Source organism: Branchiostoma belcheri, unplaced genomic scaffold, assembly GCF_001625305.1.
Source record: "Branchiostoma belcheri isolate BF01 breed outbred unplaced genomic scaffold, Haploidv18h27 scaffold27, whole genome shotgun sequence".
Taxonomy (NCBI): Eukaryota; Metazoa; Chordata; class Leptocardii; order Amphioxiformes; family Branchiostomatidae; genus Branchiostoma; species Branchiostoma belcheri.
In genome coordinates this window covers 2,651,750-2,664,867 of record NW_017803876.1, presented here as the reverse complement: position 1 = coordinate 2,664,867, position 13,118 = coordinate 2,651,750, and the positions used below count along the sequence as shown (strand labels likewise).

At 45.4% G+C, this 13,118-nt stretch overlaps 2 protein-coding genes across 2 annotated transcripts in view; one reads left to right on the top strand and one right to left on the bottom strand.

Annotated features, from left to right (window-relative positions):
* The first annotated feature begins 51 nt into the window (after window positions 1-51).
* On the top strand, window positions 52-3,654 carry LOC109472189 (retinol dehydrogenase 12-like). The gene is made up of 6 exons (XM_019771784.1): window positions 52-267; window positions 1,416-1,571; window positions 1,990-2,181; window positions 2,305-2,622; window positions 2,960-3,164; window positions 3,535-3,654. Exons 1-6 carry the CDS (start codon window positions 186-188, stop codon window positions 3,632-3,634), a joined length of 1,053 nt encoding a protein of 350 aa, XP_019627343.1. The 5' UTR covers window positions 52-185; the 3' UTR covers window positions 3,635-3,654.
* A 228-nt stretch (window positions 3,655-3,882) lies between these two features.
* LOC109472171 (putative N-acetylated-alpha-linked acidic dipeptidase) overlaps window positions 3,883-13,118 on the bottom strand; it is an 11,232-nt gene continuing 1,996 nt past the window's right edge. Inside the window, exons 2-17 of the mRNA XM_019771754.1 lie at window positions 10,430-10,582; window positions 9,788-9,929; window positions 9,252-9,377; window positions 8,596-8,776; window positions 8,284-8,386; window positions 8,045-8,140; window positions 7,789-7,874; window positions 7,416-7,535; window positions 7,159-7,305; window positions 6,969-7,036; window positions 6,543-6,649; window positions 6,022-6,112; window positions 5,440-5,689; window positions 5,052-5,133; window positions 4,763-4,855; window positions 3,883-4,608 (exon numbers count right to left, since the gene is read on the bottom strand). Of these exons, the coding sequence (XP_019627313.1) occupies window positions 4,416-4,608; window positions 4,763-4,855; window positions 5,052-5,133; window positions 5,440-5,689; window positions 6,022-6,112; window positions 6,543-6,649; window positions 6,969-7,036; window positions 7,159-7,305; window positions 7,416-7,535; window positions 7,789-7,874; window positions 8,045-8,140; window positions 8,284-8,386; window positions 8,596-8,776; window positions 9,252-9,377; window positions 9,788-9,929; window positions 10,430-10,582 (2,038 nt within the window). The 3' untranslated portion in view covers window positions 3,883-4,415. The remainder of the gene's footprint in view (window positions 4,609-4,762; window positions 4,856-5,051; window positions 5,134-5,439; window positions 5,690-6,021; window positions 6,113-6,542; window positions 6,650-6,968; window positions 7,037-7,158; window positions 7,306-7,415; window positions 7,536-7,788; window positions 7,875-8,044; window positions 8,141-8,283; window positions 8,387-8,595; window positions 8,777-9,251; window positions 9,378-9,787; window positions 9,930-10,429; window positions 10,583-13,118) is intronic.

Genomic DNA, 13,118 nt, shown 5'->3' with positions numbered 1-13,118 from the left:
GTCACATGCACGGTCGTAAATATTACACATTTACATAGCGACACGGGGCGCCCAGGGGGGCACCGATTTGGAGTCGGAGAGAAACAGTACAAGTAGTCCCAGTAGAGAGAGCGCCACAAGAAATCAAGGACTGGACTAAAAAAGCACGAAGTCAAAACAGCCGTGCAGCGACAGGCAGGTTCAGAATGGTGCTAGACACCCTAAGGCATACAGGTCTTGCTATCTGGCAAGCCATTGCTATCGCCACTGCTGTGCTGGTTTCAGTCGGTAAGCTGTTATAGGGTGGCCTCTCGTTACCTCCATGACCTGTCACATATGTTATGTTTACCTTCGCCAAGAAGGTTATGGTATCAGGGGCGTTCGTGTGTGTGTGTGTGTGTGTGTGTGTGTGTGTGTGTGTGTGTGTGTGTGTGTGTGTGTGTGTGTGTGTGTGTGTGTGTGTGTGTGTGTGTGTGTTTGTAAACACGACAACTCCAATCTTCAGATAAAATCTTCAAGAGAGGATAACTAAAAAAACCGGTTGACGGATCGTCATTATTTTGGCATCCTCCCGATGCACTGTTTATGGTAGTGCGGACCAAACAAAAAATAGTAGCCCCTAAAAAGGGGCGCACAAAACGATAGATAAACTGCTCTACCTGGTGAGACAACTATGTCATCCCAGCCAGGTAAGCACAAGGACCCACCAACCCACCGATACACCGAAACATTGCATGGATCGATGCATCCATGGGTGGGTGAACAGACATTGCCGATGCAGGGTCGGCGGCGCGGTGTTCTATAATCGGTCGTAAGGTATATAGAATACCGCGCCGCCGACCCTGCCTCGGAAGGATGTATTTTGGCAGTGGTAGCTGAAGTGATGCTTGGCATAACTAAATTACAATTTTGCAAATCAGGATCTAATTTGCATAATTAATGAGAAAATTCTATAAATCTGTAGTGTTCCATATTAGAGCTATGAAACACTTGTGACATATGTAATCAAGAACGTCAGGAACAATGACAGGTATTGATTATGTAAATGAAGACCTAATTTGCATAATTAATGTGAAATTGCTAAAATTTCATAGTGGTAACTGCTGGGAATTTAATACTTGCCATAATTGGAAGTTAAGTGAAGGTGAACATCACTAAACATAATTTATTCAAATCAGGACCTTATTTGCATAAGTTATGAGGAAAAGCTAGAATAGCCTTGTTTCTTAAGATAATCCTGTCACTGGGTGAAGAATATGATCAACTGAAATAATACATTCACATGGGGCTCTCATAATTTCCATAATCGCAGTGACAAAAAGGACGGTCAGTCTGGACGCTTACACGCGTGTGTGTACACGCGCTATTTTGTTGTCAGCATTCAATGCGATTAAAAGACGAGGTCCAGCATAAAAAAATACAATTTTCTACTACAGTCATCTACTTGATTCACCTGTGGATCAGCAAAGGCCTTCAGTTCCCGAAGGCTGGAGTGTGCCGATGTGATGTGCGCATGGACGGGAAGACTGTTATCGTGACAGGCTCCAACACCGGCACAGGGAAGGAGGCGGCGCGGGACCTCGCGCAGAGAGGTGAGTTGTCACCTGTTTTGAGTTAAAACTTTTCATCCAACACAGTAGACTGACCCAGTGAGGCTTGTCACGTGACTTCTTTGAATTGGGATGTCAACACTAGGTCAAAGGTATCTTGTAGACGATGACGGCCCCCGTCGCGGTTGAGTGAAATGTGAAGGGCCCTGATGTAAATAGCCTCTTTCACCTCTCTCAGGAAATAGTCATCTGAGTTGTCACATGTTGAAACTCGGTTCCTCATACGACATCTTTATCAATAGTACGAGCGGTTATTCGTCGTGACATGGCGCTGCCGTTTGAGAACCGACAACTGTTTCGAGTTTTGGCATAGAGACAGAGGTTAACCACGATGACTACCGCAAAATGCCATTCTTCTTTCGAGGGTCACTCAGACACTCCTCTTTTGTCTGTCCTCCAGGCGCTCGCGTGATCCTGGCTTGTCGAAACGCGAGGAAAGCCGAGAAAGCCGCTGAAGAGATCCGTAAGTCCAGCGGAAATGGAAATGTGGAGGTGGGAGTTTTGGACCTGGCGTCTCTGTCGTCTGTGCGAGACTTCTGCACCCACATCATACAGACAGAACCCAGGCTAGATGTGCTCGTCAACAATGCAGGTGAGAAACCGTATAATGATGAGGCCTGAATGAAATGTTTTGCCAACCAAACAAGGTAGATTATCAAGAAAAACACATTTTGTTTCCAATGCAAAAATAATACAAATGCATTCTGCATGTCAGGATTTTCTCCGGTATTGAGAATGCGAAGCGACATCTCCTTCTGTCCGAGAACGGATCCGGAGACCGCAGACGGGTTTGAGCTGATGTTCGCTGTGAACCACCTGGGGCACTTCCTCCTCACCAACCTGCTCCTGGACCTGCTGAAGAAGTCTGCTCCCAGCAGGGTCGTCACGGTGTCTTCGGGTGCTCATGTCCGTGAACCGGAGATAGACTTCAACGACATCAATTTTCATCACAACTTCTCCCCCATCCGGGCCTACAGGAGAAGTAAACTGGCCAGCATGCTGTTTGTGAGGGAACTGGCGAGGAGATTGGCAGGTCGGTAGTGAGTCGGACCTGAAGTTAAGTAATGATGATAACCCGATCATGATACTTGAAACAGTGCTACCAGGTCATTTTAAAAGTTGTAGTGAGTTTGTGCCTTGCTTTAAATTTTTAAGTCATCATCTTGGCCAACAATCCATGAATATATGCTGCTACGAAAGGCGACAAGTGAACACTACCACAATAAATACTAATGCTGTTACTCTCCAAGCAGAGGTTTAGGCTTCGGTGTTTTTATTGGGCTTTCTTTGTAGTACGTGCCTTTGAAGATCATATTGATTTTATTCGTGTGCATGCCATTGGAAATAAAAATCTGCATCTGAATCCACAGGGTCCGGCGTCACAGCAGTCTCCCTGACACCCGGCTACGTGGCGACCTCCCGGCTGAACAGCCAGACCCTGTCCGCCAGGGCGCTGCTGTGGGGTGCTGTGGGGGTGATGCACCGGTGGCTGTACGGGAAGACTCTCCTGCAAGGCGCGCAGACCACCATCCACTGCAGCGTGGCAGACGGGCTACGGTCTGGGCAGTACTTCAGGTGAGACGGACAAGGACCAATACGGTCATTAGGACGTTATTAGGGGCCAAGTAAAAGATAAAGACATGAAAGAAGCCTCTTTCGGAGGTGTGTATGTCTTGCCTTGCTTTTGCGCATGCCTTGCCTTGTTTTTGTATGCCTTGTCGTATGCCTTCACATCGCGTCATATTCCAATTAAAACCGAGGTTCACTCAAATCCAACTTTCAACGTCACTCAACGATCACCGCCTAGTGGGAAGGAAGCCTTAGAAGCTTGCTGCCATAGCCTCGAGATTTACGGCATAAAGTTCAAACTATCTACACCCTGCACTGTATCGTAATACTAGCATGTAGTCACTATCACTCCATTGGTCTCGTGCTATTCCTACAGTGAATGTAAGCCGAAGGACCCCGCCCCCCAGGCCATGGATGACGAGGCGGCAAGAAAGCTGTGGGAACTCAGTGAGAAGATGGTGGCACTGAGCAAATAGCTGATTTCATAGCAAAGTCTTTGGTCGATCCAAGGACGTTATATCTTGTTGAAGCTCCTTGGTCGGTCTGTACCTTTCTTTCTTTCTTTCTGCGTTTATTAAAGTTCGCCACTACTAGTAACTCACCTGGTTGTCCATTATGTCAGCAAAACAAAACCTCTCAGCATCCACTTATAAAATAAACCTGATGTGTGTTTAATCTCTTCTTAAAAAAGAAAAATGTTTAAACCATTGTTTATTCATGAGAAAGTCTTCTGGCCGCTTTTCATTTAAGTCATGGTCAATTCTATACTCTAATCGTTGAAAATCCTCAGCAACTAGAAATGTTACTAAGCATTTTAAATCAACCGCTACTTCAAAGGCAGTACAACCAACAGAAAATAAACCCTTCATCATATATCTTCATCTTCATCTTTGCCGGGGCTCTAGGATGTTGTACAAGCCCCGGCTACACCCCCATATAGCCCCTGTTGGGGCACTTTAGGGGAATATATAATCAAAGTAAGGGCATATATCAAAATACATGTATAACACCATGTTACCATGTTTTGGTGACACCTCAGTGGCGGGGTCGATTGTACTTTATTGAACTTGTGCGCGCTTCAGATCAATGGTATGGTGCTTTCGATGAAACGGATTAATTCAGAATGTAGCTTGAAGATGTAGTGTGAGTTGACTTTATCTGCTAGCACACACTACACATATGAAAAGAAACTGAAGGTTTTTTTAGGTATGGACAACAAACTACAAGTACAACTCTATGTAGTTAGATGATGGGCCATCACAAGCCGCCTTCCTCTATCGCTGTGGCAGCTGATTGGACAGTGTACGTGGTGATAGCCAGCTGTTTCTTCACCTCCTCCCAACGAGCGGTCTGATTGACTGCGTTCTCGATGTCGAACATGGCGTCAGCCAATCCCGGGAAGGCTTGGCCAGCGTACGAGTTGTGAGCGCTGGGCGCGTAAACGACGTGCCTGGAAACGAAAACAATTTTGTTCTAATGTTACTTTCCATGTCTTGCAGTGCACGTCAACTCAAATTAAACATCAGCATTTCCTATTCTGTAGAGGCGACAGCAACTATAAATGTCTTTCCTTTCTAGTTTTTCTACAAACGACGCCATCTTACCTGTACCATTCCCTTCCCGGCAGGCCTAGCGGATCGATGAAGCCTCGTTCCAACTGCATCAGCTGATCGTTTACAACACGGACAGCCAACGGGCTGTACAGAACAAATAAATAGTGTTGTCAAGTTTGATAGACGACTAGCGTTTTAGCTATTCACCCAATATTGGGTTTGTATTTGTATTTTCAGCTATTCATCCAATTTGGGGTTGTAAAAACTAGGTTTGTGTTATAATTATCAAAGGTACGTAGAGTTAGCGTTAGTTGCCGGATTAAGAATGTACGTTTCGTACTTCTTCCTGTCAATGTCCGCCATCCTGCGTTTCAAGCGTTGGGCTGCGCTTGTGAAGTTGTCCACAGCGGAGTTCAGATGGTCTGGGGTAAGATAGCATTGGAACAGGTATGCAAGGTGAGTATGGTGACCAGCATTTACTTCGTAAAACTTACAAGTTAAAGGCAGCCACAACAATTCAGTTGGCGTAATGCGCTCGGCTCAGAACCAAGAGGTACCGGGTTTCACCGATCTTGTGCCATTGGGAAAGGCACACACGACTTTCCTCACTTAATTCAGGTGAAAATGAGTCATATTGTCCTCTGCGTTGGTGGCGGCTTAAAGATAAGTTGAAAGCTTGAGAGTGCCGTCACCATGTCTTGTCTTAAAAAAAAAAACAATGAAGTTACCCAGTGAGATGCCCTGTTCAGCGAACTGCGTGCTGTATTCCGTCCTGACGGACGCTGCGATGTCCTGTAGGGCTGTGGAGTACGCGGTGGGGTCTATCGGGAGGACCAGCGAGTCGGCCAGGTCCAGCGCCATCTCCGCTAACACCCGACCAACGGCCTGGTGAACCTTGAACTCAGGGTCGATGAACTTCTTCACGAGGTCAAAGGTCTCGTATGAGGAGTGGTACAGGGCGTAGTAGCTAATGACGGCCTGGAGAAATAAGTACATAAGTAGAACATTAAGAACAGTAATCCCCATGTCAAGCCTGCCTAAGACATTCTGTCCGAACGCCTTTTAAAATTCTATTGTGCAAATTCCGCTACAAAAAGTTGATGTTATCTCTTTAATCATTAAAAGACGTTCTCATAACGTTATAACGTTATCTGCACCTGTGAATATTACGCTTATCTACGTATAAGTTCAATGAAGTTGTCGTTTTAGTTGTCGTTTTTGTTTTCAAGATTCGCACGAAACAAGTTATGTAGACTCATTCTTAGACCTGAATTATGAGACTTATCCATAGACGCAGTACAGGACGTTACCGGATCGCAAATAAAGCGGATGTCTATAGACGAGATGCCGAGATGCTGGAAGAACGGCGTGTAGTCACTCCCGGACCCCAGCTGGCCGATTCTGTAGGATAGAGTGGACGTACATGAGTACGAGTAGTGATTGATCCGGAAACTCGACCAGCCTCGTAACCCCTGCTTCTCCTATTGGGTCAGTTAGTCCTCACTACTTGTGAGGATGTTTCTGACTCAGGGAGAAGAGTTGCTGTTACAGTTACAGGCTAGCTCTATGCCTAGAAGTGGCCAATGACCTTACCTTGAGCGACACCGTTAAAAATTAGTCATTGACCTGTCTAGTCTGAATATCTTACTATTATAAGAAGAAGAAGTAAGTTGGTGAAAAAGATCTTGACTCTTTCATCCTCCTATTCTTTTAATAGTTGTTGATCCCCTTAAATATACTGAAATTACTGGCCTACAAATAGGGCACAAATAGTAATTCTATGTAAACTGTATTCAATTCTGTTTCTGACAACATTTGACTAGACGTTTACGTTGGTACTGAGTTAGGATTCCCCGCGTCTTTGGGGAGCTTTGCCGCCCACGAGTCGTACACGGAGTTGTAGCTGCTGCCTGCGGGGTTGACGGCCGGGTCCGGCACCTAGCAGCAGCGGGAGACAGCGTTACGATACCACAGGTACTCAGTTGAAATGTGCTGTTTAGGACCACGCTGTATTGCGTAAAGCTAAGTCAACGCCACGCCACGCCTCTTTATGCCACTGATATTTGGCGACCGATGCCGATTCTCATTTCTTACTTTTGAACACATTACTGTTCTGTGGTGCAAAACAAGAAAGCTTTTTTTATTACAATCTCAATGTGTCTGAAAGTATGTCTACGTGTAAGTAACTGTGTGTTGGTTTCGGCATCATTTGTGCTATAGAAAACTGCCTTATGCGTGTAGGACACTTAAAAGTTACCTTTTTCGTGGCGTCGAACACAGACTGAAACATGGCGGGACTCGCAATGCTCCTGAACGTAAAGTTACCTGTAAAAACAATGAAAACAGGAATATAAGGTAGAGCATCAACAGTGTCGGTGTCGACAGTACAAGTGGGCTTTAATAGTGTGTAAATTGAACTTTCAGCCGTTGAGATGTCAGTCACTTACCGAGGGCGGCTATGTCTATGTTGAGATAAGCCACAGCCCGTTCACTCAGTACTTTGCTGTACTCCTCAACCCACTCGGTAGAGCCGATCAAGCCATACTCCTCAGCGCCCCAGCTGGCAAATACAAGGCTCCTGCGTGGGCGCCAACCTTCACAACACGAAGGGGTTTTAGATGTTGAAGCAGATCAACAAACAAATAAATAAGCAGCCAATCAAGCTCATGAAACAGAGGAGTGTGCTCAAGAAGCGGCTATCTACCTTCTTGCTTCAGTTTTCCAAAGGCCCTAGCGACCTCTTCTTGTACTGCACTTCCACTGGAAGGATCCACGGATCCGAACACCCAGGCGTCCCTGTGGTTTCCCATGATCACGTACCGATCTACGGGAAAGGAAAATATTGACTTTGGTAAGAGGTCCTGGTCTAACAATTTTACTAGGCACTAGTAGCTGTTCTCTATCGGGCCAAAATTGTCAAACCAAATTTGTAACTCTGTAATGTGAGACAGATATCATTGTTGGTCATCATAGAATACATTTCTTACACAGAGGATGAATGTGGTGCAAACTGACAAGATATGATAAAATAGTATCACGATATCAACATAGAACACCATGCCAATGGGAAAGTTTACCTGGTTCCACGCTGCCCTCGATGATGCCGATGACGTTGTATGTCCTCTTGACCTCGTTTTGTACGTTGACCTGAAGCCGCACTCTCCTGTCATTGTAACCAGAATTTCAGATGTTTCCTTTTGATCTTATCCACGACTCTGATGCTTCACACATATACAGCATGATAACAGCTTTCAACAGTTTCATTAGTAGACCATAAGCCTATTGAAATCGCCCTCTTACTACTTTGAACACAACCTTTGTCACACAACATACCTGCCCGTATGCGGATGTTGGAACCCTGGTCCTGTCCGGTAGGTGATGTTCAGGTCTCCCCGCCATTCCGCAGGGGCCTCGTTGCCTCCCAAGTATCTGTCGATCGATCGATCAATCAATGAAACAAACAATCAATTCAATTGATCGATCGATCGATCGATCGGTCGAACACAGAACCTTGAATTCAGCAAAAGCTCATAGTTTCGTCTCAGGTGAGAATGAAATCCTTTAAGACGTACCTCAGTAACTCTATGCCGACCCCAAAGCCGATAGGATGAACGGGGATAGTCGGAAGTCCCGACACTACCTTAGCTTCTTCCTCAGACAGCCTGTATGCGTACTCTATGACAAACAAACAGAGAAACAAACATCATAGTAATAATTTAATTACTCAACAACTGTATGAGATGATAGTCATCCCTCGGAAGCTAACCTACTCGACATAAGAACTACATACATGTAGTATTGGAGATTATATGTCGTACTTGTGTCATAATGTGGAACAGCGAAACGGACGTGGTATGTTCAGAGTAGGGGAAGCTTTCCCGTACCGTTTGCAGGATAGAATGGAGTGAGAGGATCGCCCTGTGCGATCATGAGCGTTCCCCGCTGCACGCCGGAGGGCGGCAACATCCACCCGTCCGGGTACACGGGATAGCCCCGGGCGGAGTAGTCCGCGGGGTCCGAGTAGATGATGAGGCCCAGGCACCCGAACTGCTCGGCTTTCTCCGCCTTAAAGAGATTGATTAACAAATATTTCAGTTACACCCTTTGCAAGAGAACGAAGTGAATTAACAATTAACCAGAAAGAGCGCAACTCCTGCAAATATTGCTACTCCTACGATTACATTTTATTGGAACCATGAAAGTTTTTATCCTGCATGAGAGCAAGTTGACAAGCTTCATCCCTATTTATCAGGAAACCGTACCGTCTATCCTCGCTAATTCATTATTCAGGGAATCAAGTCATTAAATCTAATTAATAAGATGGTTACGGATGGCCTGTCATATGTAAAATATCCGTGCAAATCGATGTCAAATGAATGGGATCTCAACAAACTGGAAGCGGGCCAAAAAAGCCATGTCAGCTATGGCCATATTTATGGATTGTTGGTTGGTTTCCTTTATGGATTGTAGGTCGGTTTCCCTACTTTGTACATGTACTCATAGGACGTATGTTAATTCCTTATTCCTCCCCCTGGCTCACCTTGTCTCCCCTGAAGATGCTGCCGTACCTGGCGATACAGATCTTCCCCGCGGGGTCGATGTTCAGGTCGCGTTGGAGATGGAAGAAATCCTCGACTCTGCCATAGTTTACGTACACCAGCTCCCCCTGTAGGGCAGAAGAATAACAGCATTGACCTTGGAGACTACCCGACAAGTAAAAACGTATAGCAAAACCAAGCCTAGTAACCGCGGAAGAGAACTATGGGCAATCTCAATGTCGGAGTGAAAGAAACCATAGGCATATTTCTGGTGGCACAGAAGAGTATTCCCTTCATGAACCAAATGGACGAACCTGGTCTTGCCGTGCCGTGCCATCCGTCGATCATAATTGTATGTGGATGTGACCTAGACTCTACTACCCTTGCTTCAATAACTGAAACAAATAGTAGAATTTGACCAAATGCCTAGCTTTACAACTCTATGATCTCTGTGGTCAAATTCTAGTATTTTTTGGCAAGCAAAGTAGTCTGACAGAGACTAGATCGCAATCCTGTAGTTAGTAAAACCGGTTCGTACCTCCACGTCTCCGGAGCCTGAGTAGGCGTTGAACGGCGGGACGATGTTCGGGTCGGTTTGGTACTCGTCCAGGGGAGCCTCCTCCACCTGCGACTGGATGACTACCGTCCCGTTAGCCTCCATCAGCGTCACTCGGCTCGGGCTGGAGGATACAAGGTACGGCAGCAATTTGTAACACCCTCTCCCTATACCTAGAAAACTAGCCTGGGTGCCAGACAGTTCCCTAGCCTGAGTGTCAACCTGTTAGCTTTCGTCCGCTACCCAAGGTGGCGGGGAGCGGACCTTGGGTAGCGGACGAAAGCTAATAAGGCTGACACTCAGGCTAACAGTTCCCATGATCTACACAGGCCAGTTCCTCGACTCCAGGTCCAACAAACGCAGGAGGCTACGTTCTGTAAACCCTTTCCGTCCTGCTTTCATTTTTATGTTAGGCATTTCCTAACCGTTTATAAAATTATGCCCAAAGTCCTTGCCAATTGAACAAGTCTAACGTGAACTTGTCGTATGAGCTGAAGAACAGATTTCGCATGGGCAGGCATTGCTAAGAACGCTGGTGCTTATTGATTGAAGAGGCATTTTTTAGAAATCCATTTTAAAGGGAAAGCAGCACATGAATAATCATCACGATGACACCAAGGTTACCTGTTATCGTCGCTGCTGGGGTAGGACAGCAGGATGTCGTACGGAGTCAGGCGCGCGGAGTCCAGCCCGTACTGCAGCCACCGGTCCCGCAGCTCCTCCGCCTGCCCCAGGTCCATCGGCCGCCCCGCGATGTGCGGCACCGACGTCAGCCTCCTGGGAAGGTCAAGTTCAAGGGACACAGTTATTCAGCTGGCGTATAACATTAATCTCCAAGCAGATGCTACGGTGGCAATACGGTATGTCCATGACATTGGCCAGAGGAGTGTCCATTAGCCACCGAACGTATACGCACAGCATGAATATTGTTGAAAACACGTTTGTTACGTTTTACCATTAATGCCATGCAGATTTAACGTTAGATGCTACAGTGGCAAGACGGTATCAAATTAGCCAGAGAAGTTTCCATTTATAGCCATTGGATTTGGAGTGTCCGTTATTAGTCGGTTTCTAATGGACACTCTTGCCACCGTAGCATCTGCTTGGAGATAAGTATAGTTGAAAATGCCGTTTTTTATGTTTTACAATTAATGCCATGCAGATTTAACCTGGCATGCCTGAAGAGGGTTGTTATTTATGGAATCCGTACATCTGTAACCAATGGATACAGGGCATAAAACCTCTTATCCGGAAGCCTAGCAAACAACCACAAACCTCAACACACACATCTGTTGTTCTTTCTGCTTTGATTTGCTGCTTTCTAATATATGGAGAATCAAACAAACCAGGTAATAAAGAGAGCGAACAGACCGAGAAAGATAGAGTGTGAAATAAAGGGCCATGTTTACCGAGCTGCACCGCCCCCTAGGCCCCTGCTTCTTACCACTTGTTACGCGTAATTTAGATAAATGGCTTTGCACAGTAACCCCGCGCTGCCAACGCTTATCAGGTCTGTAAAAATCCTATTAAACCTTTTTCCGGTTAAGGCCACAGAACACATCAAACGTAGAATTGTAGGTTGCTCGAGGTGTAACGGAGGCGGTGGTGGCTTCAGTCATGAACAGATGTACTGATGAATGATAGACATGTCGGAGTCACGGCTTCAGATGTTCAGCGAAGATTAACAATCTGTCATCACCACAGTACGCAGTGTTGGGGCCACTCTAACACGAAACGGCTGGTTTCTATACACGGTACATGGGTGAGGCATGTGGGACGAAAAAAGACGTTTTACAGAAAGCGCATTCATGGAGTTTCAAATTATTTCTAACAATTTATTCCGAGACAATTTACTCGTTTGTTGAAAACAAAGTTACATGTTTACTCTAGACGCAAGGTAAGCCCCACCCCTCAACCGTTACTTACGGGAGGGGCTGTTAGAGGTCAGTTCTAGATTACACATACTTAGTTACCTTGAATCCAAACTGAAAGCTACTGAAAGTACTTATGACTGTGTTCACTACAGCGGTAGGTTTACCCTAGAGCCATCTCAAGAGACCCCGTATAAATCGAACCAGAAAATCTGTGGAAGCTGCCACGACACGTATGAGGGTCTGCATGGGGGGGTCCTGGCAACGGTTAACGGTGAATTCAGCAGGGCCGATAACGCTTAACGGTAAATTCAGGACGGTCGGCAACGCTAACGGTAAATTGACAGACTTTTTTTCGTTCGAGCTGCACTGGATTTGGTATCTCGCTTTGTGAGAAAAGGTGATCACTGACAAAATTACGTATATCTTACATGTAACAAGAGATCTGAGATCACATACCTCCATGAAATATGGGCTTGACGTGTAAATGTAAATTTCCTCTTTAATTATGCTAATGACCTCCACATTAACATAATTAATGTATCGTGATGTTAACTTTTGATGAATTTACAATTTACACCAAGTAGGAAATTCCCATCATTTACCCATTGACTTTTCGCATTAATTATGCAAATGAGGTCATAATTTGCATTATTGGTATCTGTTGATGTTCCATCTGCCAAAGATTACATACATTACATGTATTAAAGTACTACAATGTAAAACACTGTAATTAGAGAATTTCCTCATTTATTATGCAAATAAAGTCCTCATTTGCATAATTTGCATTAAGTTATGTACATCTCTCTCAGCTACCTACCTACCAAAAATGATGAAAATACATTGTTCCTGTCTGGACCTATTGGCTTTTAAAGATTTTCCCCCGAAAGTCCCCTGCAGTTCCAGAACAAGCTGCTAGGGGGACCAAACCCACACCAATTATTCCTGGCAGGACAATCTATCTGTCACCCAAAAATCAAGACCATAACATGTTCAGGACAAAAGATACAAAAACCGGAAGTTCTGCTGCAGTACCAAGGTCATCCACCAGGAGGCCCATATTTGACCTTGACCTTTGGCTTCCTAAGACCTACCAGCATACCAAATATCATCACAATCCATAAAGGCGTTATGGAGTTATGCTGACTACAAATATGCGGAAACTCAAACACACACACACATAGACGCGCCAAAAACAATACCTCCATTTTAATGGAGGTAACTAGATCTCAGTGCCAAAATTACGTCAACACTGGGTGTTCATCCACCCTAACACTCAAATTTTCCACATCATAGCGCACAGAGGTCGCCTTATTCCCTGAGGAAGAACCTCTCATTAATCAAACCAGGTCGCAAGCCCGGGGCGGCCTCGACACAATCAGACATCTGTTACCCTGTCTGGCAGACTCCTCATTAAACCGGAAGTGCTGCTGCAGTACCAA